We start from the raw sequence: 25437 nt of genomic DNA, 5'->3' as shown, positions 1-25437 counted from the left end.
CTGGCTGGGGGGGGGAGAGGGTTCCCAGTCAGTGGTGATGGTGTCTGGCTGGGGGGAGAGGGTTCCCAGTCAGTGGTGATGGTGTCTGGCTGGGGGGGGAGGGTTCCCAGTCAGTGGTGATGGTGTCTGGCTGGGGGGGGAGGGTTCCCAGTCAGTGGTGATGGTTCCCAGTCAGTGTTGATGGTGTCTGGCTGGGGGGGGGGGTTCCCAGTCAGTGTTGATGGTGTCTGGCTGGGGAGGGTTCCCAGTCAGTGGTGATGGTGTCTCATGTCTCAGGCGGGCAGTCTGTGGGTGACCGGGTTCCACGTGCTGACAGGGCGCCACCATGACACTCTGCGCCTGAGACGCGCGCTCTACGTCACTTCCGCTGGAACAAAAACACTGCAAAGCAGCTCGGGAGATTCTGTCACGTGACTCCAACTGTCACCTCAAACTGCCTCAAAACTCCGTAACCTGCGGCTCAGCCTGTCCTGCCCTGGCGGCCGAGGTCCGATAGCTCCGATATATTGCGATATTATTCCGATATACACACCGCGCTCGGCCCGCAGCTAAGATGGCGGCCGCGCGGTTGCCTGGAGACGGAGTGTTTCCGGGTGAGACGGCAGAGCGCGAGGTGACCCCGCGGTGACAGCGCTGACCATGACCTCCCGGGGCACCGCCAACCGCTTCCTGCAGAGCGTCCTCCGCAACGGGCTGGGCCGCTATGTGGGCCAACTGAAGCGGGTCTCAATCACCTTCAGCAAGGACGCCCAGACCGCCAGGGGGGCCAGGTAACACGGGGGGGCGGGGGATTAATATAGGGGGGGCAGGTAACACGGGGGGGCGGGGGATTAATATAGGGGGGGCAGGTAACACGGGGGGGCGGGGGATTAATATAGGGGGGGCAGGTAACACGGGGGGGATTAATATGGGGGGGCGGGGGATTAATATAGGGGGGGCCAGGTAACGCGGGGGATTAATATAGGGGGGGCCAGGTAGCACGGGGGGGGCGGGGGATTAATATAGGGGGGGTCAGGTAGCACGGGGGGGGGCGGGGGATTAATATAGGGGGGGCCAGGTAACGCGGGGGATTAATATAGGGGGGGCCAGGTAGCACGGGGGGGGGGGCCAGGTAGCACGGGGGGGGGGCGGGGGATTAATATAGGGGGGGCCAGGTAGCACTGGGGGGGGGGGATTAATATAGGGGGGGCCAGGTAACACGGGGGGGTGGGGGATTAATATAGGGGGGGGGCCAGGTAACACGGGGGCGCGGGGGATTAATATAGGGGGGGGGGGCAGGTAACACGGGGGGGGGTGGGGGATTAATATAGGGGGGGGCCAGGTAACACGGGGGGGCGGGGGATTAATATAGGGGGGGGCCAGGTAACACGGGGGGCGGGGGATTAGTATAGGGGGGCCAGGTAACACGGGGGGCGGGGGATTGATATAGGGGGGGCCAGGTAACACGGGGGGCGGGGAATTAATATAGGGGAGCCAGGTAACACGGGGGGGGCCAGGTAACACGGGGGGCGGGGGATTAATATAGGGGGGGGCAGGTAACACGGGGGATTAATATAGGGGGGCCAGGTAACACGGGGGATTAATATAGGGGGAGCCAGGTAACACGGGGGGGCGGGGGATTAATATAGGGGGGCCAGGTAACACGGGGGGGGCGGGGGATTAATATAGGGGGGGCCAGGTAACACGGGGGGGCAGGGGATTAATATAGGGGGGGCCAGGTAACACGGGGGGGCAGGGGATTAATATAGGGGGGGCCAGGTAACACGGGGGGGGCAGGTAACACGGGGGGGCGGGGGATTAATATAGGGGGGGGCCAGGTAACACGGGGGATTAATATAGGGGGGGGGGCAGGTAACACGGGGGATTAATATAGGGGGCGCCAGGTAACACGGGGGATTAATATGGGGGGCGGGGGTTAATATGGGGGGGCTGGTACAGGGGCAATAATATAGGGGTTAATGGGCTGGGGGGGCAGGTAACGGGGACAATGTGTTGGGGGGAGGATCAGGTAAGGGGGGGGGTAATAATATCCAACTAGGAACTCCAATGTTTGTTTGCATTACAGAAAATTGAATGAAAAATTTTAATTTTGTCTCTACTTGCTGATATTTTCATTTCCCGGATATGGGCCATGGCAGCACTAAGATGGGTTTAGCTCTGCTCCCTCCAAATTGGACAGGAACACCTCCTCATTAGAACAATAAGTGTCACCTTCCCCCTACCCTTCAGTCGGAGTGCAAAGCCACAGAAGTAGTGCTGCCATGGCCTATATCCCGGAAATTAAAATATTTACATAGTCAGTAAATGTTCTATTTTCCCGGATATATATCCATGGCAGCACTACAGATGGGTTATACCCAAGCTAAGGGTGACAGGGAGGGAAAGAAAACCCCTTAATTTGATGCCAAGAAACCCTCATTTATTATTTACATAATTACAATGCAGCTGATAAGACACTTCTGCCCAACTCCGAGTTAGAGGCTCTGGCCACATCCAACCGATAATGGTGAATGAAGGTGTTGAATGAAGACCATGTTGCCACTGAAAAAATGCGGCCTATGAAGAAGCCAATGATCTGGTGGAATGGGTCCTTAGACCCAACGGGACCTGAACCCCTGAGGCATCATATGCCTGTGAAATTGCTGTGATTATCCAGCGACCAATAGTTGTTGTAGAAGCCGATTGACCCATATGATGACCAGAAGGGATGATAAAGAGGCTAGATGATTTTCTAATGCCAGATGTATGTTCCAGGTAAATGGAAATAAAACAGACAAAGTCCAGACAATGCCATTTCTTTTCCTCTTTAGATGAAGGATGAGGGAAGAATGTTGGTAAGGTAATATCCTGGTTAATATGAAAAGACAAGAGAGAGCTGAAATTTGCACTTTAAGGGTGTTAAGGCTAAGATCTTTATCAAATCCTTCCTGAAGGAACTGAAATATATTACTTAGACCTGGGAGCTGTGGAGAAATTTCATGAATATTACACCACCTGCAGAAAATACTCCAAATACGGTAATAGCTTGAAGATGTTGATTTGTTTCTTGCTTTAACACCTTAAGGACACATGGCATGTGTGACATGTCATGATTCCCTTTTATTCCAGAAGTTTTGGTCCTTAAGGGATTAAGCAAAGATTCGACCACCGATACTGAGAAGCCGTTCTTTAAGAGTCGTTGCCTCTCAACTTTTACGCCATCAACTTCAAAGTCTCGGGTGCAGGATGGAAGACTGAACCTTGGTGGAGTAACTGGTGTTGGAATGACAGATCTAGAGGGAGATCCTGGGATAATTTCTGTAACAGAGGGAACCCATATGGAATCACTGCTAGAATGGTCACAGGTTCATGTTGGATTCTCTTCAACAGAGGAAAGAGGAGGTGTTGGGGGAAACACATCTAGATGGAACCTCCACTCGCAGCATAGTGCATCCCTGTCTTCCCGCCAAAGGGTCAAATAAACCTTCTTTCCTTGATGTTCTGAGATGTTGCCATCACGTCTACTTGTGGAAGGCCGCATTTCTGGACTATGCACTCAAATGCATGGGAAGATAGAGCCCACTCTGATGGGCCTATTCTCACTCTGCTTAGGTAATATGCCAATTGGTTGTACTTTAACAAGGTTCTGGGAGCGGTGCTTAAGCCGAATGATAGAGCCCGGAACTGGTAATTTAATGCTGCTGATTTACTATAATTCTGAGGTATTTCTGGTGATAAATGGTGATGGCCACATGGAAATGGGCATCTCGAAGATCTATGGATATCATCCAATCCCCTGGAGAGACCACTTTAATGATGGTGCTGACAGATTCCATCTTGAATTTCTTGACACACAATCCTTCATTGAGATTGTGCAGGTCCAATATTGGTCTCTATTCCCCTGATGCTTTTGGAGTTAGAAAAAGCCTTTAGTAGTATCCCAATCTTTCTCCCCTTGACGGAGCTAGACAAATGACTCCGTCTGCTAGTAGAGAGGTCACAAAGGAATAGAGAGCTTTTGCCTTTACTGGATCTTGAGGTATTCTGGTTTGCAAGAATCGAGGGAAAGGCCAAACACCCTGTGGAGCTCCTGGAGGAACCTGCTAGCCAGCCTCCTGCCTCAGGATTATGAGCCATACAAAATACCCTGCAAACTACTCTGTTCGTGTGATTTGGGATTATGTTGTTCAGGAACCGAACAACCGCACGAACCAGAGACCACTCGGGAGCTTGTTAAGCCCAATTCACACCTTGTTACTAGTTCCACCGCAGTGTTCTAATTGTTCGTCTGGGTGACCGTATTTTGTATGAACGACCACAAGGTGGCGACTATCTTGTTCCCCTGAACGCAGGCAGCGGTGTTTGGGCATCAATCTCCTGGAACTAAAATCTGACACGGAAACTCCAAAACACCGCAGGACTTCAATAATTTCCTGCGTTCGGTTCTATACGACTTAGATGGGCACTGTTCGGTGGAACAATCTCACGAACAAGGTGAACAAGCTCCAGGGTAGAACTATCGATTATGTTCGGAAGTTATTCGTGTCTAACTACCGAACTCGACCAACTGTTGGCACTGATTTCATGGAACTGTTTTGGGCATAGGGACCATGTGCACAGTCGGTCAAAATTATGACTTCCATGGAAATCACGAACCCCTGAACCGATCTTGGTGACTTGGTTCGTCACCCAGATCGGGGCTATCAGGGCATGTAACGTTTGTTGGGGGGGGGGGGGGGTGTATGTGTTTTGGGTGTATTTCTGGGGTTAAAATGATGTTTGTGTGCTCAGGTAATTATCTCTCAGGCACAGGGGAGGAGTATGTTAGATGCTTGCTTGTAACTAGTCTCCTCTCAGGACCAGGCGGAGGGATTATCCTGTTTTGTGAGGGAATGTTATGGGTGTGTTTACTGTGTCCCTGTATTGTATAAAAGCAGACCTTTGAGCCTGTATTAAACACATTCATTTTACCCTTCATCAAGTCTAGGCTGATGGTTTGGGGACTTGGAAGCTATAATCACTAGGGATGTGGGAGACTTACAGCGGATGTACTCTTCTGGAGTATAGGGGATCCGTTACAGGAATGGAGGAAAATTCCAGGAAATATCCTGTACTTACAATTTATAAGACCCATTTTGTCCGAAATATTTTGAGCCCAGATCTCGGAGAAGTCTTGCTCCAACTTCCCCGGACTGGACTGGTGTCCCATCAGAATTGCTTGTACTTCCACCTCTCCCCCGAGAATTTTTTTGGAGGAGGATAAACCACCCTTCCATGGTTGGGATCTTGAAAATTCCTTCCCTGTTCTGTAGTGTATAAAATCCTTATCTCGAAAGGGGCGTCTCTTGGAAAGGTTCTTTTTTTGCTTTCTATCTTAAGGAAGAAAAACTTTCTGTCCTTTCACTGCCCTTTTGATGCACTCATTCAAATGTTTCCCAAATGGCATATCCCCTTGATAGGGAAGGGCACATAAGCTATTTTTAGAAGCTAAGTCTGCCAACGAATTTCTGAGCCACAACTCTCGTCTTGAGGCTACTGACAAGACCATGCTTCTGGACAGGGGTATGACCAAATCAATAGAAGCATCAGAGGTAAATTCAATGGCCATCCTGAAATTCCTTAAAGAACCCAATATTCTAGATCTGCTGACCCCATGGGAAATATCCTCCTCGTGGTCTTCCAACTATTGCTTTAAGGCCCCTAGACATGTCATGGCCCCAGCTGGACGAAGCCCAGAACCAGGAAAATATAGGCTTTACACTGGTTTGGAATCCATCCTCTAAGAGAGCAAAAAACAGGTTGCAAGAGTATTCTGAGAACGGACAACAACTGAAATAGCCTGCCCTTCGGTGGGTCCCCGCTCAAAACTCAAGCTGGTTTTAGCTCATCTTGTGCCATTACAGAGAGGACATATCTGAAACATATCAGACTAGTCCCACTCATACGGGCAGTCCAGATCCGAAATGCCAGCAAGTTCCCTCTGCACGAGAGATACAGCAACCCCAGACGATCGTTTCAGCCTTGTTGGGCATCATCAGTGAGGCATAGCTGATATCTCTCTAGGCACCGTGAGCAAGGGGTCCACGTCTGGATTACCCTTTAAAATTGTGGAGAGCAAAAAACAGGTTGTGATCTGAGCGGGGACCCACTGAAGGGTAGGCTATTTCAGCTGCTGCCCGTTCTCAGTATACTCTTGCGACCCATATTTTTTTTTGCCATCCTCTCAGAGATCCTGCATTATCAATCGGTAAGATGTTTTTTGGTTTTTTTTGTCAGACGAAGAATAGCCGCATAAACTTTGGGAGCAGAGTCCCAAGTAGCACAATCACTAGGCTCGAATGGATAATCTTTAGAAAAACGGGCTTGCAAGGAGACTATATATATATATATATATATATATATATATATATATATATATATATATATATATATATATATATATATATATATATAATTTTTTTTTTTTCCGACTTCCTCCATTCCTCTTTAATCAGATCCTCAATTGTTTAAAGAAATGGAAAAGTATGGTTCTTTTTCCTCAAGTCTGCAATGTGTTTGCTATAGGACGGTTGCTCTTCCGTCTTATCCTTCAAATCAAGGATGTTCCGAACTGCCTTAAAGGGACACTCCAGTTTAACCCCTTCTTCCCCCTAGAGCCCGGCGGGAGGGGGACCCTGAGGGTGGGGGGACCCTCAGGGCACTATAGTGCCAGGAAAACAAGTGTTTTCCTGGCACTATAGTGGTCCTTTAACTCCACCTCTAGTGGCTGTCTACTAGACAGCCACTAGAGGGCACTTCCTGACTCATAGCAACGATTTTCTTTGCTAGAGCCTCGCTGGACGTCCTCCTGCTGTGTGAGGACCTCCAGCGTCGCTCAATTCCCCAAATAACGGGAGGATGACGTAGGTGCGTCTGCACGTACGAGGGGGCGGCGTTACGTAGGTCGATCGTGCAAGAGCGTGGCGGGAAGCAAATGTACGAGCGTCGGAGTGGGGAAGCGGTGAAGCAGCGAGGAGCAGAGCAGGTTATTCTGCGGCTGTACACTCAGAGGGCATCCGGTATCTGGAGCGTTGGTGCAGCACACGGACGGAAAGTGAAAGCTGGTGGGAGTTCGCTACCGGAGACAAAATCATCCAGGCAGATAAGTGGCATAAGTGTTTTATGAAAGAGGAGGTCATAATATAATAAAAAGAATAATTTAATAAAAAGAAAAGGAATATATAAAAAGAGGGGAAAAAATAATAAAGAAAGATAAGGGAAGGGAAAGAAATGGGAAAGGAAAAGGAGAAAAAAAGAGATAATATACTAGCCAGATCTGCTATTCATCCCAATTAAGCAGCAGTTTTACCTTAATAACCACATTCTTTTCCCAGACAACAACTATATCCTTTTCCCAGACAATAATTATACCCTTGTCTCAGACAAGTTTTTGAAGAAATGGCTTCTAAAACACAGGAGAAATCAACCCTAAAAAGGGATAAGAAAAATTCTAAACCTAAAAGGGAAGCTTTTTTTTTCTCACCAGTTAATAAAAAAAAACAGAGGAGGACTCATTAATGACATCGAGGCTAGAACAGACATTAAATAGCTCTGAATATTCTGTGAGTAATCAAGTTACCATAGAGTTTCTGGAGAAATGTCTAAACACTCAGTCAGAAACATTAATGAAACAAATTAATCAGAATTCAGAGGAGATCTTAAATAAAATGAAACTCCTAACTTAGAAAATAAACATGGCTGAAGAAAAAAATTAACAGTTTGGAATTTCAAGAGAAACTGATGAAAGATCAGAATATCCAACTATTGGAAAAAATTAAGGAAATGGAAATAAAAGTGGGCGATTTGGTGGATCGCTCGAGACGCAATAATTTGCGATTTAAGGAATATCTCAGAAAAGATAACTCAGGATAAGATCACAGAATTCCTGTTAAATCTATGGAAAGCCTGGGGGATAGAGACAGAGAAATTCAACTATTGTCCAGAAAGATACCACAGATTGTACAGACCAAAACATATTCCAGATACCAAAGCAAGAGATATAATCTGCTGTTTTCAATCTTTTCAATTCAAAGAGGAAATTCTAAAAGCAAGTAGAGCTAAGAAACCACAAGGAGAAGAATTTAGAGAGATAATTGTATTCTCAGATTTGTCTTTCTTTACTAGAATACAAAGGAAATCTTTTGCACCTGCTACAGCTATACTAAGAACCCATAAGATAAAATATACATGGGGATTCCCCACCGCAATAAGAACCTACATAAATGACCATCTTGAGGTCTTTGATACAGTAGATAAAGCTATGGCATGGATAAAAGTGAAAAAGCCCTTTAAAACGGAGTCTAATTCTGTGGATTTTTTTTTTTGTTATTAGGAAAGAATATTTAGCACGAATCGAGGAAGGTATTGGTCACTGTATTTAAAAGAAATTCTTTAGTAAAATAAGATATGTACACTAAATTTATATTTGTAGAGTAATAAGCAAGATGCAATAGGGCACACGAGGATGTTAGGTAAGCAATTCAACACGAGTAAAGATGTGAATAGGTTTAAGCATGATTAACACTTGCACATAATTTAAGTACATGGAATTAGTTAGAAGTTGAACAGCATTACGTAGATATAAATATATAAATAATATTTCACAAGCAATATACAACATAATATAAGATATTTTTTTAAATATATTTAGCCAATAAGAGGAAGATATTCACTAGCACAAGTGTACATTCATAAAGTACATTCTAATTGAACAAATGTAAATATTTAGGCACCTAAGAGACTTTATTTATTTTTTATTTTTTTCTATGATTAGAATATCGCACAATAATGAAGGGGTCAACAGAGATTCCAAGCAATAACCAATCGAGAATTCTGGAACATGGGGGGGTGGTTGCACTCACCTGAACATGCTTAAATGGGGTGCCATGTTCCATATATATATATATATATATATATATATATATATATATATATATATATATATATATATATATATATATATTTGGGAGTCTCGCCAACTCCTTGGTTTGCACCCCTCCCTGTCACAGGTGCCTCATCTCAGGTCCCTATTTAGCCTTGTACTGCAGAGAGCCTCAGATGGAATTTTTCCCCCCAAGTAAGTGGGTTAATCTCATAAGAGCAGACATTAGACTGTGAGAGTAGGACCTGCCAAAGATGGGGTACATTGACGTTGTGGCAGGCTTATGCAATGTATGATCATATAATGTAACTAAATCCCCATTATTTTTTGCCTAGATAAGGTTTTTTTAAATAAAACCGTTTAAAAACTAATACAATCTGTCAACATTGAAGTTGCTGTTTAGTAGATAGGAGAGTGCGCTGGATCTTGTGTATTGTTCAATCGAGAATTCTATTGTAATAATAGAGAAATGAAATTGTAATTATATATAAGTTTGGTGCTTCCTTTTCCCGCCACCACAACGTACCCCGCCCATAAGTTCTAAGTAGAACTTAGTGATTGCCTTGATAAGACATCAAATTATGTATGAAAGAAGGTCTCTTGGAATTAGAGACCAATACAAAGATGATAGTATGAATAGTACAGTTGTGTTAGCATATACAGATTATGCGGTTATTTGTGGGGAATTGTCAAACTCTAGCGAGATAAAAAAAGGGTATGGTTAAATTCATCAATTAATATCCAAGGTCTAAATCTCCCACATAAAAGATGGGCCTTTAACGATTATCTAATAGCAGAAAAAATTCAAGTGGTCCTGAAACAAGAGACTCACTGGACCTTATGAGACAGTACTAGATGGCTAGGCAAAATTTTTCCATTATTATCAATCTCCTCAAAGAAAGACGAAAAGAAAGCTGCAGTGGCTATTTGTTTTTCTAAATCACTTCAAGTAGAAATAAAACATGAGGACATTGATCCAGAAGGTACATTTATAATACTGATTTGTGAAATTAATGGGGATCTGTTTAATGGGGATCTGGCCGCACAATTCATATTCAAGAATTTATTTATTCCTAGGAGACCCAAAAGTGATAGAAAAAGTGACTAATAAAACGATCAAAATAATGATTTGGTCAGACCATAACATTATTTTAATGGATCTAAAAGATGGAAAATATATTTATCCTAGAACTACCTGGAAATTGGATGATTCAATATTATTTAGCATGGAAAACCAGGGGTTATAAAAATAACTGTCACAGTATTTCTTTGAGGAAAATAGACCGGAAGATACTTCAGATTTGATTACCTGGTGCACATATAAAGAGACTATAAGAGGACACTGTATAAATATTAAAAAGAGAGCCAAAAAAAGAAGGAAAAAGACTATCAGAATTATATATTCAATTATTTAAAGTTAAAGAATATAAATTAAACCCAGTTAAAGGGCAAATGAAAATAGTTAATATTAAACAGATTATTAAGAAAAAAATATCAGAAAATATAGAAAAGAAAATAATTAAATTAAAAATTAGATATTATCGACAAAATAAAGCAGATAAAATTCTATCAAACCAACTGAAAAGGAAATTAGCAGACAATCGTATAGATAAAATTATACATGAAGGTATAACATATAGAGCTCCGAATGAGAGAGGGGAGACCTTTACTCAATTTTATAAGTCCCTTTACAACTTGTCCAATAGACATACGGATGTATCAATATATAATTATATAAAAGATCTTGAAATACCAAAAATATCCTTAGATCAACTAGAATCATTAAACAAGGCCATCACTAAAGAAGAAGTAACAGAAGCAATAAATAAATTAGCCAATTTTAAAACTCCTGGACCAGATGGCTTTAGTAATAAATTCTTCAAGGTTATGAAAAACATAATTGTGGAACCGTTAACCAGAACTTTCAATGAGGCTGTAAACAGAAGATCATTTCCACAGGAGATGTTGAGGGCCAATATTCTGCCAATTTTGAAGACCGGTAAAATATCAACAGATGTAAAAAGTTGTACACCGATCTCTTTAATAAATGTAGATGTCAAGATTTTCGCTTCAATTATTGCAAAGAGATTAAAAACAGTCTTACCTGAAATTATTAATCCAGACCAGGTTGGATCTGTCTCTGGGAGAAATGCAGGAAATAATATCAGAAGGTTAATATATTCAATTGAAGAGAAATTGTTCGATAGGTTCAGCTGGGGATTCATGTTTAGGGCTTTAAGGGCCTTTAATATTTCGGGATGGGTGTTAGATGCGATAGGCACCCTGTTTAAGAAACCGGCAGCTAGGTCCATAGGTCAAAATATTTGTTCAAATTGGTTTGGCTTCGAAAACGGTACGAGACAAGGCTGTCCTTTGTCGCCAATTTTGTACATCATTACCGTTGAAATATTTGCTTCAAAAATTAGACAAAACACGCTAATTAAAGGTCTGCCTATTTCTAAAGGAGACTTAAAGATCTCATTATATGCAGATGACACTCTCTTGTATGTCGCTGATCCAGAAAATTCTTTGCCATATGTGATGGCAGAAATCGAACAGTACAGTAAGGTATCCAACTATAAACTGAACTTATCCAAATCTATTGCAATGTATAAGAATACAGCACCAGATATAATAGAAAAACTACAAAATAGATTCAACTTTTCTCAATCAGAAGAATTTGTCTACCTAGGAATTAGAATAAATAAAAACCTAGAAAGAATAATGGAAACAAACTTTATGCATCTTTTGAAAAATACAAACAGAGACTTAAAAGAATGGCGCCATTTAGAAATATCGTGGTGGGGTACTTTGAGATCTTATATTCTGCCTAAGTGGATTTATTTGTTTAGGATGGTGCCATTAATTATTCCTATACCATGGCTAAAAATGATCAAATCTTCTTTTGCTAATTTTGTTTGGAGGGGGAAAAAGCCTAGAATAAAAATGAATACTATGAGCTGTAATATAAACAAAGGGGGATTGGGCTTCCCAAATATTGAAAGATATTATGAAGCTGGGATAATGTATCATATGGCAATGCTGCAAAAATATATCTATCCAAAAGAAGTATGGTGGAGGATTGAAACAGATCTGTCAATCTAAAAATCTGTCTAATATTATATGGAATAATAAGGTATGCGATTATTCATTATCATTTGTGTTGAATAAAATAATTCCCATATGGGAAAAAGGAAAATAGACATTAAGAATAGGATCTTGGGTTTCCAAGATATAGAATGTCTTGAAACGAATATAATCAACATATCGCTAAAAGATTGAAAAGCTGTAAATATTAGAAAGGTTGAAGATCTAATGGCGAATAATGAATTAAAGACCTTTGATATCTTAGTCTGGACAATGTCCCTTCCAAATCGAGAGGATTTTTCATACCTAAGAGTAAAAACTATTTGAAGAACAAATCAATTATGAATAATGGAGAATCATACCATATATTAAAAACAATCTTTAATAGGAAAGATTCAAAGAATCTTTTCTCAAAATGTACAAAATTACTCGATGTTACAAAAACAGAGAACTTTCCAACAGCAATAAAAAGTTGGGAAAAAGCTCTGAACTGCCCCATAGAACTAGAAGAGTGGTATGAAGCAATGATCAAAGTAAATAAATATGTGCACAGTCTCTCCTTAATGGAAACTTTTTACAAAGTGATCAATAAATGGTATTTAGTACCCTCAAAATTGTCAAGAGTGTTACAAGATAATAATGATCTATGTTGGAGATGTGGTGAAACTAAGGGGGATTATCTCCACATATGGTGGAGCTGTAAAAAGGTATTACCCTTTTGGCTTACGACCAAATCATTACTGTACAGTTTAAATGATATAAAAATAAAAGCTACACCAGAAATTGTTGTTGCACTTGAGATGGCCTTTCCTTAGTAAAACGAATCAAGTTCTGACAACACATTGCCTGGTAGCGGCAAAGATTATTATTATTGCCAGGAATTGGAAAAATACACAGCCATTTAATGTGTTACAGCTCATTCAACAATTGAAATATCAGATTCAAATGGAGACAGGGCTGAATAAAATTAAAAATCAATATAAGGACTATGATAAATGGGTAAATTGGCTAAAAAAAACTGGAGCAATTAGAGAGGGAATTATTAATAGCGTCTTAATAAGCCCTAGAGAGATAAGAATGAAATAGACATTATTCCTCACAATAAAAAATAAAAACTACTGACTTAGTTGGAAGATATAGTGTGAATGAAGGTATGAATGTGTTAATTTCTCTTTTTTTTTTTTTTTTTGTTTTGAAGATTTGCTGGGCTTCCAAAACAGAGGAGACAGGGATGAGCCAGTAAATATTTAAGATGACTAATATACCAAGCCATAACTGATGAAATATTCAAAACGATAAAACGGCAGATATGGTCTGAAATATAATAATAAAAAAAAGAATATTTTCAATGCTTTCCTATGGGGAGACCTATTGCGCGGCATTGGCGCGCATGCGCATTAGGTTTCCTCAGCCGATGGGCGGGATCAGTCTCGCCCACCGGCTGACGGAATCACTAGGAGGAGCGACGCCGACCCGAAACCACCGCCGAGGGACATGGGCAGGGTCTCAGGTAAGTGACCTGAAGGGGTTTTCAGTATTAGGGAATAGTAGGGGAAGGCGTCTCTCTATTATTTTAATTAGGATGTGTTCCTGTCCAATTTGGGAGCGGAGCTAAACTTATCTGTAGTGCTGCTATGGATATATCCAGGAAAGTATGTATTTTCTTTGATTTAGCAATGACTTCAGATGGGTTACTTATACTCCTGTGATGTTAAATTTGGAAGCTTTGTTTTAATTTTTGGTATATGCTTAGATTATTATTTATTTTTTTTACATCATCTGTGAGCCTGCTATACCTAAGAGGCTCGATCAGTGTATCAATTGTGGAAGTGTTGGGTTGAAATATTGCTGAATTACCGTATATACTCGAGTAGAAGCCGACCCGAATATAAGCCGAGGCCCCTAATTTTACCCCAAAAAACTGGGAAAACTTATTGACTCGAGTATAAGACTAGGGTGGGAAATGCAGCAGCTACTGGTAAATTTCTAAATAAAATTAGATCCTAAAAAAAATATATTAATTGAATATTTATTTTGACTGCAGCATGTGTGTGTGTGTGTGTATGCAGCGCGTGTGTGTGTGTTGCAGAGCCTTGGTGGGGAGTGGGCAATATTTTTTTTTTTTTTTTTTAATTTTAATATTTTTTACGATTAATTTGTATTTTATTTTATTATTATTTTTTTTTAATATTTATTTTTTATTTTATTTGTAATATTTTTTTTTTTTTCGGCCCCCCTCCCTGCTTTATACATAGCAGGGAGGGGGGCTCCTTCCCTGGTGGTCTAGTGGCATTGGTAGTTCAGTGGGGGGGAGGAGGGGGCTGTCAGAGAGTTTACTTACCTCTCCTGCAGCTCCTGTCAGCTCTCTCCTCCTCTGCGCCGGTCCGGTCAGCTCCTCTATCAGCTCCCAGTGTAAGTCTCGCGAGAGCCGCGGCTCTCGCGAGATTTACACTGGGAGCTGACCGAGGTGCTGACCGGACGGCGCGGAGGAGAAGGGAGCTGACAGGAGCTGCAGGAGAGGTAAGTAAACTCTCTGCCAGCCCCCACAGCCCCAGTCTGTATTATAGCAATGCAAATTGCCATAATACAGACTATTGACTCGAGTATATAGGGTACTAATCACGTTAATTTTTGTTTGATTTTTACATGTTATTATTCTGTTTCGTTTGCATTCTCTTTTAGGGAGTTTATTGAAGAAAAAGCGGTAGATTTTGCCAAACAGAACCCTGGGGTGGTACTCTATGTCAGTCCAAAGCAATGCAGAGTTCCTAAATTGGTGGCCGAATATTGTGAGTAGCAGAATTCAAATCGTACTATTCAGAGTTTTAATATTTACGTTCAGCTGTTATTATATATCATATATAGAATTTCTACACCCAAATTCTGAGCGTAGACATGCTCTTGCTTTTATCTTCTTTTGTTAAAAATACATAAACATACGAATTGATAATGGTATTAGGGAGCGGGTATATATGTTGTGGGTGTAATACGTTTCTCCACTAACCCATACAATTCAACAAATTACACTTCTATATGTTTTATTAAAAATCCTCTTAATTTGTTACCTGGAAAGGTACTGGCAAATGTTTATGCTCCTATATGCCAGTTTAGGTGCAAACTCATAGGCACGGAGGTATCTTTCTTACATTTTATAGATTCTCAGTATGGTTTAATCTTCAAGTCTGGTATATTAATGTATGTTAATTCTCTCTATCTATATATAATTTCCCTGTGTCCAATATAATTGCTTTAGGTATCCATGTATATATAAATTTATTCTTTTGAGCTGGAGATTCAGCATGTGCGCAGTATCAAAATAACCTACCCTATACTACGCATGCATCCCGCACAGATGTTCTTGGTGCGTGCATGCTCAGAGTGTTAGAAAATCCTACCAGCTACCACGCATGCGCAGTTCGTACATCATATGGACATGCACCCTCATGCGCACACACAACATTCCCGCACCTTAGAAACCCTTAAGGATCCCATACGCACCTCCTTGTGAGGCACAGAAGCTGACTTCCGGTGTGGTCGCATCATCGGAAGTGACGAGGGTATGGGATTTTGTTGGGAGACCTGAGTCGGCAAGTCCAAGCTCCATTAGTGATAGAAAACCAAACAAAGAGTGGGGTAGATTGGCGCTGGTCTTATGTAAATTGCAGCAACCCCTAGTGGCCTTATCCACAAATAGGACACCAAGTTCTAACAAGAAATAAAAACAATGAGATGGGTGTGTAAATGTACAAGTGAGAACAGTGAGTAAAACAAAATGTATACATTACACATTCCTGTTGATCTGTAAAAAACATAAAAGCTCACATAGCATAATACGGTTTTTAAATTTCAGATGAGACGCATTACATGCAAAGCAAAATAGTTCAAGCCGTGATTTGTCATAAGTGCGATGATTATGGCTTACAGCTCATGAAAACCCCAAATCCACAATCTCAGTAAATTAGAATATTGTGAAAAGGTGCAATATTCTAGGCTCACAGTGTCCCACTCTAATCAGCTAAGTAAGCCATAACACCTGCAAAGGGTTTCTGAGCCTTTACATGGTCTCTCAGTCTGGTTCAGTAGGAATCACAATCATGGGGAAGACTGCTGACCTGACAGTTGTGCAGAAAACCATAATTGACACCCTCCATAAGGAAGGAAAGCCTCAAAAGGTAATTGCGAAGGAACTTGGATGTTCCCAAAGTGCTGTATCAAAGCACATTAATAGAAAGTTGCACAAGAAGCAAGGATGACCACAGCCTGGAGAGGATTGTTAGGAAAAGGCCATTCAAAAGTGTTGGGGACTTTCACAAGGAGTGGACTGAGGCTGGAGTCAGTGCATCAAGAGCCACCACACAGTCGGATCTTGGACATGGGCTTCAGATGTCGTATTCCTCTTGTCAAGCCACTCCTGAACAACAAACAACGTCAGAAGCGTCTTACCTGGGCTAAAGAAAAACAGACCTGGTCTGTTGCTCAGTGGTCCAAAGCCCTCTTTTCTGATGAGAGCAACTTTTGCATCTCATTTGGAAACCAAGGACCCAGAGTCTGGAGGAAGAATGGAGAGGCACACACTGCAAGATGCTTAAAGTCCAGTGTGAAGTTTCCAAAGTCTGTGTTATTTTGGGAGCCATGTCATCTGTTGGTGTTGGTCCACTGTGCTTCATTAAGTCTAGGGTCAACGCAGCTGTCTACCAGGATATTTTGGAGCACTTCATGCTTCCTTCCGCAGACGAGCTCTATGGGGATGCTGACTTCATTTTCCAGCAGGACTTGGCACCTGCCAAAAGCACCAAAGCCTGGTTCAGTGACCGTGGGATTACTGTGCTTGATTGGCCAACAAACTCGCCTGACCTGAACCCCATAGAGAATCTATGGGGCATTGCCAAGAGAAAGATGAGACATGAGACCGAACAATGCAGAAGAGCTGAAGGCCACTATTGAAGCATCCTGGTCTTCCATAACACCTCAGCAGTGCCACAGGCTGATAGCTTCCATGCCACGCCGCATTGAGGCAGTAATTGCTGCAAAAGAGTCCATATGCATGCTTATACTTTTCAGAGGTCCGATATTGTTCTATGTACACTCCTTGTTTTATTGATTGCATGTAATATTCTAATTTACTGAGCTTGTGGATTTGGGTTTTTCATGAGCTGTAAGCCATAATCATCGCACTTATGACAAATCACGGCTTGAACTATCTTGCTTTGCATGTAATGCATCTATCTCATATATTAGTTTCCCCTTGTATGTTGCATTACTGAAATAAATGAACTTTTGCACGATATTCAAATTTTTCGAGTATCACCTGTATTTGTGTGTCAGGAAAAGTATCTGTGCGTGAGGATGTGTGTCAGGGTCTGTATATGTGTGTATCTGCGTCTGTGTTAGATACATACACTGACACACCTGCAGATATATATATATATACACACACACACACACACACACACATATGCATTTACACAGAGACACACAGATACATATACTGACAAGCATGCAGATACAGACATATACAAATATACTGACACACTTCAGGATACATTCCCTGACACACCCTGAAACACACAAAATGACACATACACACACACACACACACACAGACATATGCATTTACACAGACACACACAGATACATATACTGACAAGCATGCTGATACAGACATACAAATATACTGACACACTTCAGGATACATTCCCTGACACACCCTGAAACACACAAAATGACACACACACACACACACACAGACATAAAGACACTGACACACAGATACCCACAAAGACACTGACACACAGATACCTACTGTCTCTGTATGGCTGTATTTGCATGTGTGCCTGTATCTGTGTTTTACTGTATCTGCATGTGTATCTGTGTGTGTGTATGTGTCTATGTATCTGCTTGTGTGCCAGTGTTTGTATCTGTATGTATAGTTCTTTGTGTCTGTATCATTGTTTCTGTACATCTGTACTTGTCTGTGTGTATATCTGCATGTGTTTCAGTGTTTGCATCTGTGTATCTGCAGGTGTGTGTGTGTGTGTGTGTGTCTGGGGCAGAGGAGAAGCAGGGAGAGCCTAGAGCAGAGAAAAAGTATACATTTGAAATAAATGCAACTATATTAATTACAAACATTTTGTTAATGGGAGGGGTACAATTTATGGAAATGGGCTGCCAAGGGGTACTCGAGTGAAAACTGGTTGGGAACCACTGCACTAGTGTATTAAGCACAGAATTATAGCTCATGTAATCACAACTTAGAGCAGAGGAACCACATATGATGGTTTTCCTGCTCTGCCTGTCTCTCAAATCTCTGCATCGAGGGCTATGCCAATAATTGATTGGTGTGGTGAATAACAATTTGTGTGTACTGTGACATGTACACTGTAACTCCATTATTATACCATGAGCACTTAATGTGATGTAAGCTTAAGCCGCCACCAGGTGGTGCCGTTTATACATTTATCAAAGATTTCAAGCTGTGTCTCGCTAATCACATTGGGGTTCCATTCGTTTTAAGATCTGGCCTGAGAATAGTTAATAGTATGAAAACATAAATGTTTGGTATACATTATTATAAGGAGTCCTTGTGGTCATATTAAACAAATCTGACAGTATCATTGTATTTTATACCCATGTATGATAGACCTGTTTCATTCTGACCATTACTATTAAGTAAAAACATTAACACATGAAGGTCAAACGGAATTTGTTGATGCTACACGTCCCCAAGCTAACCAACAGAGGCGATAACCACATACTGAGAGCGAGGTCGCAATGTGACCCGTTTACATTTAGATTTCTGAGAATTCTTTATGTAAATTAGACCTATTTAGTGGCTTTACCTTTTAGTATGTTCTTATTTTTGCATTAACTGTGACAAGTAGGACGCCATCTGCGAATATATTCCAGTATCAGATAAACAAATGTATTCCCTCTGTCACCCCACCCCCGCCTCCATAATTAATCCAACGGCTAACAGAGCATGGTGAGGATGTAATGCCATCATGTACAACTGTAAGATGCGTATCCCTGCTGTAGACTACGTGTTCCTGGGAGACGCTCTCTCCTCCTGTGTTTTTCTTCGTATTTTTTTTTTTTTGCAGTTATTTACATCTAACGATGGCACTGTTGGTTTGCTGAATAATTATTTGATATTAGCCGTCGTAGACAAGATGCCAAAATCCCAGAGTATTGCAGTATGCAATGGATCTTTTTTATTGGACTAACATAATATTTCTGAGGACGAGAGGAAAACTCTCGAAAGCTTGTCTTTGAAATATTAGGTTAGTTCAATAAAAAAGGTATCATTGCATACTGCAATACTCTGGGATTTTGGCATCTTATATAATCTATATAAGATTCCAATAATGATGGATTGTGGGATTTGATGAAAGATAATCGTGTTTGGGAGTCAAGCAGAGGGATAAGTGCAGTGTAGATGTGGGACAGTTAGTTGACCAGTGGGTTGTAGAGAACCTAAAACAGAGTTGGGACATGAAAGAAAACCATTAAGTAGAAGAGCATATTAGTTTTCTTAGTGGAAGGAGAACATAGAGATATAGAAAGAAGCCAAGTTCTTTTTATGAATTGATCCTAGGTCTTGCTTAGATGATGATGTGCGACCTGTAAGTGCCCAAGCCACATAAATCCTCTGTGTACTTGTAATGAACGGCTCCTAGCTATTTATCTGTTTGTAGAAGAACAAAAAGGATGGATATCCTGCAGTTTTGTAGAACTTGAATTTTGAATGTTCGTAGTCAAATTTGCCGTTAAATGTTTTCTTCTACTCTACAATACTATATAATTTTGTTTCAACCAACAATGGGAAGACAATTCTGGGAGGCATAGTTAAAAAAACGTTGATTAACCCAATTTGGGGATCCCAGCTATGGATTGACTAACAGTTCTTTTCATTACCCTGTAAAGTCATTTCGGTGGGATTTGTGGCTTTGGTCTGCATATTCCTTATTATAGTCTAGCATACCCATTTTCAAAATATCTTTATGAGCTATTTTATTCAAATAGATGTCATTTTTGTAGTACAGTTGCCTTCAAGATCTGACTGGTGTGGTCAGGGACAGCAGGAGTACATTGCTGATGTCCTGCATATCTGATGGGTGGCTGAAATGTAATCATTTAGAGAAGAGGTATCTGCTTTGGTTTGTCGAGGCCTGATAGACCGTAATCCTTAGGATTTGCCATTTAAATGAGTAAAACAGGATTGGCTAAATTTTTGTTTATGCCAATGGCTGTCAAAATGACTAGAGTTTTACCCAGCTGTTACTGTAATTGTGTCGTGGATAGGTAGGTTTTTCTAATGTTTCATGAAATATCATCAAAGGCAAACACAAAGCAGTGTTTCATTGAAGCCGGTACTCTCAGGTTGTATTCTGCTGCTGTTCGAGCTGTGTTTATTACATTTTCTCTTTAGGTGAATTTATTGGGTGAAATGTATCAGCTGGTGGGACATTTGTTCCAAAAACATGTATTAGCACTTGTCTTCATTCTCATGTTACTGAGTTACATAGTAAGTGCTGGCTGCACTGAGAATATTCCCTATTGCTATGTCGATTTCACTCTTGATTTTGTTATACTTTAACTTAAAGGAACACTATAGTCACCTAAATTAATTTAGCTAAATAAAGCAGTTTTAGTGTATAGATCATTCCCCTGCAATTTCACTGCTCAATTCACTGTCATTTAGGAGTTAAATCACTTTGTTTCTGTTTATGCAGCCCTAGCCACACCTCCCCTGGCTATGATTGACAGAGCCTGCATGAAAAAAAACTGGTTTCACTTTCAAACAGATGTAATTTACCTTAAATAATTGTATCTCAATCTCTAAATTGAACTTTAATCACATACAGGAGGCTCTTGTAGGGTCTAGCAAGCTATTAACATAGCAGGGGATAAGAAAATATTTAATTAAACAGAACTTGCAATAAAAGCCTAAATAGGGCTCTCAATACAGGAAGTGTTTATGGAAGGCTGTGCAAGTCACATGCAGGGAGGTGTGACTAGGGTTCATAAACAAAGGGATTTAACTCCTAAATGGCAGAGGATTGAGCAGTGAGGCTGCAGGGGCATGTTCTATACACCAAAACTGCTTCATTAAGCTGAAGTTGTTCAGGTGACTATAGTGTCCCTTTAATTCAAGATCAGCTTGCGATCACTGAGATGTTTGTGAGTTTCTCAGTTGTTGCTTGGATCAGCTTTCCATGCGCATACAATGGAAGATGGCATGGCATCCTACAAGAGGCAACTATCAAGCATTAGTGAATCAGTGGAACTGGTCTAAAATTGGCATCCATAACTGGGTAACCACCAGATTTCACGTTTGCCGTGCGCAGTGGTCATTTCAGTCTGGTTTGAATAGAACTGATAGCGTTGCTGTCTTGTCAAGCAAGGAATCTGAAATGATTTTGTTATTGCAAATCAAGCTGAACATACATTGAACTATAAAAGAAACTAGCTGTTTTCGAAGGCTGTTTGAGGTTGAAAACTATTTTATTGACACTGGAGTCTAAACATAGAAGAGATAAGTTGTCTAAAAGGTTATATTGATTTTTCTAAGAAAATAACTAAGGCAATATTTGTTTTAACCCATATAATCTATGAATACTGTTTTGCAATTCTGAGTAAACAATGTTGCATGTTGGCTATACACAAACCCTCACGTAGTAGATAAAAAAAATATATATATATCAGATATATAACCACTTGCGTTGCTTTCATATTCCTTGTCACACGTGATGCAAGCTGTGGGTGTGTGAGAGACCAGATGTACAGTGGTGTAAGCGAGGCATGTTTACATGGTTATAGGAAGCCGTGCATCAATGATACACTAATCTCATGGAAAAAGATGGTGGGATTAGTGTGTAGTAAAGTCAAATGAACTGGTGAGATCTACTATAAAAATAGAGGATGGGGTGATATTTTGAAGATTAATAAATAGGCGTAGGGTGCAGAAATTAATTTGCTTAAAGGGAATCTCCAGTGCCAGGAAAACAATCCGTTTTCCTGGCACTGGAGGGTCCCTCTCCCTCCCACCTTCAATCCCTGGTTACTGAAGGGGTAAAAACCCCTTCAGTCACTTAGCTGAGGCTGCGGCGATGTCCCTTGTCGCTGTCTCCGCCTCCGCGCCGCTCCTCCTATCCATTGCGTCGACCGGTGGGCGAGACTGAACTCGCCGAGGGGACCTAATGCGCGGCAATGCCGCTCATGCGCATTACGTCTCCCCATAGGAAAGCATTGAAAAATCATTTCAATGCTTTCCTATGGGGTTTTGAGCGACGCTGGAGGTCCTCACACAGCGTGAGGACGTCCAGCGACGCTCTAACACAGGTTTCCTGTGCTAGAACCCAGGAAGTGACCTCTAGTGGTTGTCTAATAGACAGCCACTAGAGGTGGAGTTAACCCTGCAAGGTAATTATTGCAGTTTATAAAAAACTGCAATAATTACACTTGCAGGGTTAAGAGTAGTGGGAGTTGGCACCCAGACCACTCCAATGGGCAGAAGTGGTCTGGGTGCCTGGAGTGTCCCTTTAATGTGGCACTGTCATGCCATACTTCTCTTTTTCCAATCGCTTCCTTTTTCTCTGTTTTCTTCTACTTCTTACCAAAAACATAAGACAAAATCTGGACTACTTTGTCTCGTGTATTTTTCCTATGCTTGACACTACCATCGAAAAGTTTCAAGACCAGTGCCATCTGAAGGGAATTTTGGGGAATAGGACTTAAATGTATTTAGGTAGCAGTGGATGAGTTCCTTTTCATGTAGCAGCGTTTCTTTTATAAACCAGCTTCATATTTGTTTTTCCTTTTTTCTTTAGTGAATGGAACAGTGAGAGAAGAACCCCTTAACCGCAAAACTGCAGATGACATTTTTCAGCTTGTGCAGAAACTGGTCAACCAGTCCGGTCTAGACATCATCCGGATACGCAAACCCTACCATACAGACCATCCCAGTATTCAGGGCCAGTGGCACCCGTTCACCAATAAACCATCATCCCTTAATGTAAAGACCTTTGATGCAGTCAATCCACCGACAAAGACAGCACCATAGAGTTTCCTGAAACCATTTGATCATGATTTGTCCTTCATTATAATGTGCAGGACTCACTGCCCCATTATCTAGTAAATGAGAGAAGATTGACTGTTTCCTACCAAATTACCATATTTATCAAGGTAAATCTGGAGCAATTTTACACTCTGTGTTGGTCTGCAGAATCTTTATATTGGTTTCCATGGCAATTTCACCAATTTAAGCTCTTTTTAGTAAAACTCCCCCACCTTTGACTTGATAGATATGGCGTGAGATACCAGGTTTTTTTTTTTGGTTTTTTTCACTCATTAATGTTCAATCTTTTGTTTTAAAAATAACTAAGAAACTGGATTCTCAGGTGGCACGCCTCATTATTTTTGTTGGTCTAAATAAAATGTCTTTGGTTAAAATGTTTTCTGATGATTACTGTCACTGATTAGACGCCTGTATTTACCCTAAAGAGAAGGTTTCAGTATTGCACAAACATCCTGGGTTATACATATTGGAGACGAGGTCACATCAACAATTTGAGTGCGATATGAGAATGTGGAGTATTGGGGTCATTTGATGTTAAGAGAATGGGTTTGAAGTGTGAATGTGGTTTGTATACATGGTGTATAGGTGAAGAGGCTTGCTTAATTACTTTTTAACTCTTTTTAAGAACCAACCTCATGCCAGGAATTGCTGAGGTTATAGAGGGATTTGGCCAATGCTACTCTTTAAAAAGTTACGATTGCTCGGAATACAGGCTGCTCAAACACAAAGGAATATAAGTTTATCCCAAATGGCAAAACAATTGTCAGGGTAATGCAATCCCAACATATCGATCTCCACATGCTTTTTTAAATATTGTCTAGCAGGAGTTCATGACAGGACAGGAGATAAAATCACTTTATCTCCTAATCTACACAAATGCTTGCTGTTCTTCAGGCACCCCATAGACTTCCAGTTCCATGTAAACAATTTTGGTGACTGTGAAATGTTATCTGTATCTGGACACAGACCTTAAACCTGCCCTGCTAAACCATTTTATAATCCCCTTGGTTTTTCTTGGCACAGCTGCCTTACGGCATTACGAACCACTTAAAAGTAATTGCCCAAAAATCTACTTCCTCTACAAATTGTACTACAAGACAACAGTTGTTCTTTGTTAAAATGACTTTGTCTTTGTGACCTCTTGTGAAACATGTTCGCTGTTTGTTAAACATTTCCATTGGTCTGATCACAAGACGGTCAAGAACCCTGAGATACGTTACTAAAACAAAGTAGCATGAGTTTGACAAAAACTGGGCAGAGACAGAGCACACAATACTTTTTATGTTGAAATCACAATCTTTTTCAAAGTTTAGATGGTTTTGTTTTGTAACTGAAATTAAAATGTCAAAAGCTTGACGAGAATCCACAAAGTAAATGTGGAATGCTGTCAAGTAATCTTGATGGTGCAGATATTTGCACTACAATTCCCATGATGCTCTGTCCTCTGCCATATGATAGACCCCTTCAATGCCAAGGTTACACATCATCGTTCTGACCAAACTGGTGTAAATACTGTAAGGCGTCCTTTATACTGCAAAATGATGTGAATACAAATTTATTTTGAAATCGAATGGGCAGTAAAATAAAACATAAGCTTTATTGCTTTGCTGAAAAGCCTTGGGCAAGTTCTTTAAATCAAAAACGGATAAATCCCATCAAGAAAACGAACAAATGGATAACTGCAACAATGATTTCATTGAATCCTCAGGGAAATCTATAAAAATGGCTACTCAACTATAACCACTAAACCCGCATTTCCATGGACGGATCCAACCACAAATCTGTCTGGTAAAGTTTATTTTTGCTGAGCCCTCAATCACAGCAGTTTATTACGTCAAACCTAGGCAAATCTGATTATTTTAAAACAAAGGGCATTCAGGATTTTTCCAGTCCTTTACGCCAAACTGTATAAATGTATGGATTACAACTCCCACCAGGTTTAGCCAGCTGCTACTTTGTATTTGTAGCCTGCAGCCAACATGGCGTTAACATTAGGTAATGGCTTTTATACCTTGTGCATCATTCCATTACATGCAGTCTATATACCTACATTCAGCAGTAAAGGATTGTACATATGTCTTTGTAAGGTTTGTTAACATGCCAGTAACGTCTTGGTGTGTCATCTTTTGTGCTTCCCACCCAATGAATAACCATTAATAATAATGATGAATGCTTGGTGGCAGTTTGTAGATTATAACTTAAAATGACCGTAGGAGCTGACCGTCTCTGTTTTGCAGGAGTGTGCTGCTTCTTCTGAAACAAACACAACTGCCGTTGTTCCGGACGTAAAGTAAAACTATAGTCACCAAAACAACGTTCGCTTAGTAAGGCAGTTTTGGTGTGTAGATCTTGCCTCTGACATGTCTGCTCAATT

General features: G+C 41.0%; 1 protein-coding gene across 1 annotated transcript; it reads left to right on the top strand.

Annotated features, from left to right (window-relative positions):
- Positions 1-539: 539 nt before the first annotated feature.
- On the top strand, positions 540-23441 carry MRPL43 (mitochondrial ribosomal protein L43). The gene is made up of 3 exons (XM_063435282.1): positions 540-770; positions 14669-14775; positions 22816-23441. Exons 1-3 carry the CDS (start codon positions 640-642, stop codon positions 23046-23048), a joined length of 471 nt encoding a protein of 156 aa, XP_063291352.1. The 5' UTR covers positions 540-639; the 3' UTR covers positions 23049-23441.
- Positions 23442-25437: the final 1996 nt, after the last annotated feature.

Source organism: Pelobates fuscus, chromosome 10 (assembly GCF_036172605.1).
Source record: "Pelobates fuscus isolate aPelFus1 chromosome 10, aPelFus1.pri, whole genome shotgun sequence".
Taxonomy (NCBI): domain Eukaryota; kingdom Metazoa; phylum Chordata; class Amphibia; order Anura; family Pelobatidae; genus Pelobates; species Pelobates fuscus.
Note: the sequence above shows the minus strand (reverse complement) of the source record. Positions and strands in the feature narration are given on the sequence as shown.

What these genes read in the sequence shown, in the direction of transcription:
- MRPL43 (XM_063435282.1), top strand. Translation starts at nt 640, where the DNA reads ATGACCTCCCGGGGCACCGCCAACCGCTTCCTGCAGAGCGTCCTCCGC. An exon ending in CAGACCGCCAGGGGGGCCAG is followed by an intron (nt 771 to 14,668) that starts GTAACACGGGGG and finishes ATTCTCTTTTAG; the next exon opens with GGAGTTTATTGAAGAAAAAG. An exon ending in TAAATTGGTGGCCGAATATT is followed by an intron (nt 14,776 to 22,815) that starts GTGAGTAGCAGA and finishes TTTTTTCTTTAG; the next exon opens with TGAATGGAACAGTGAGAGAA.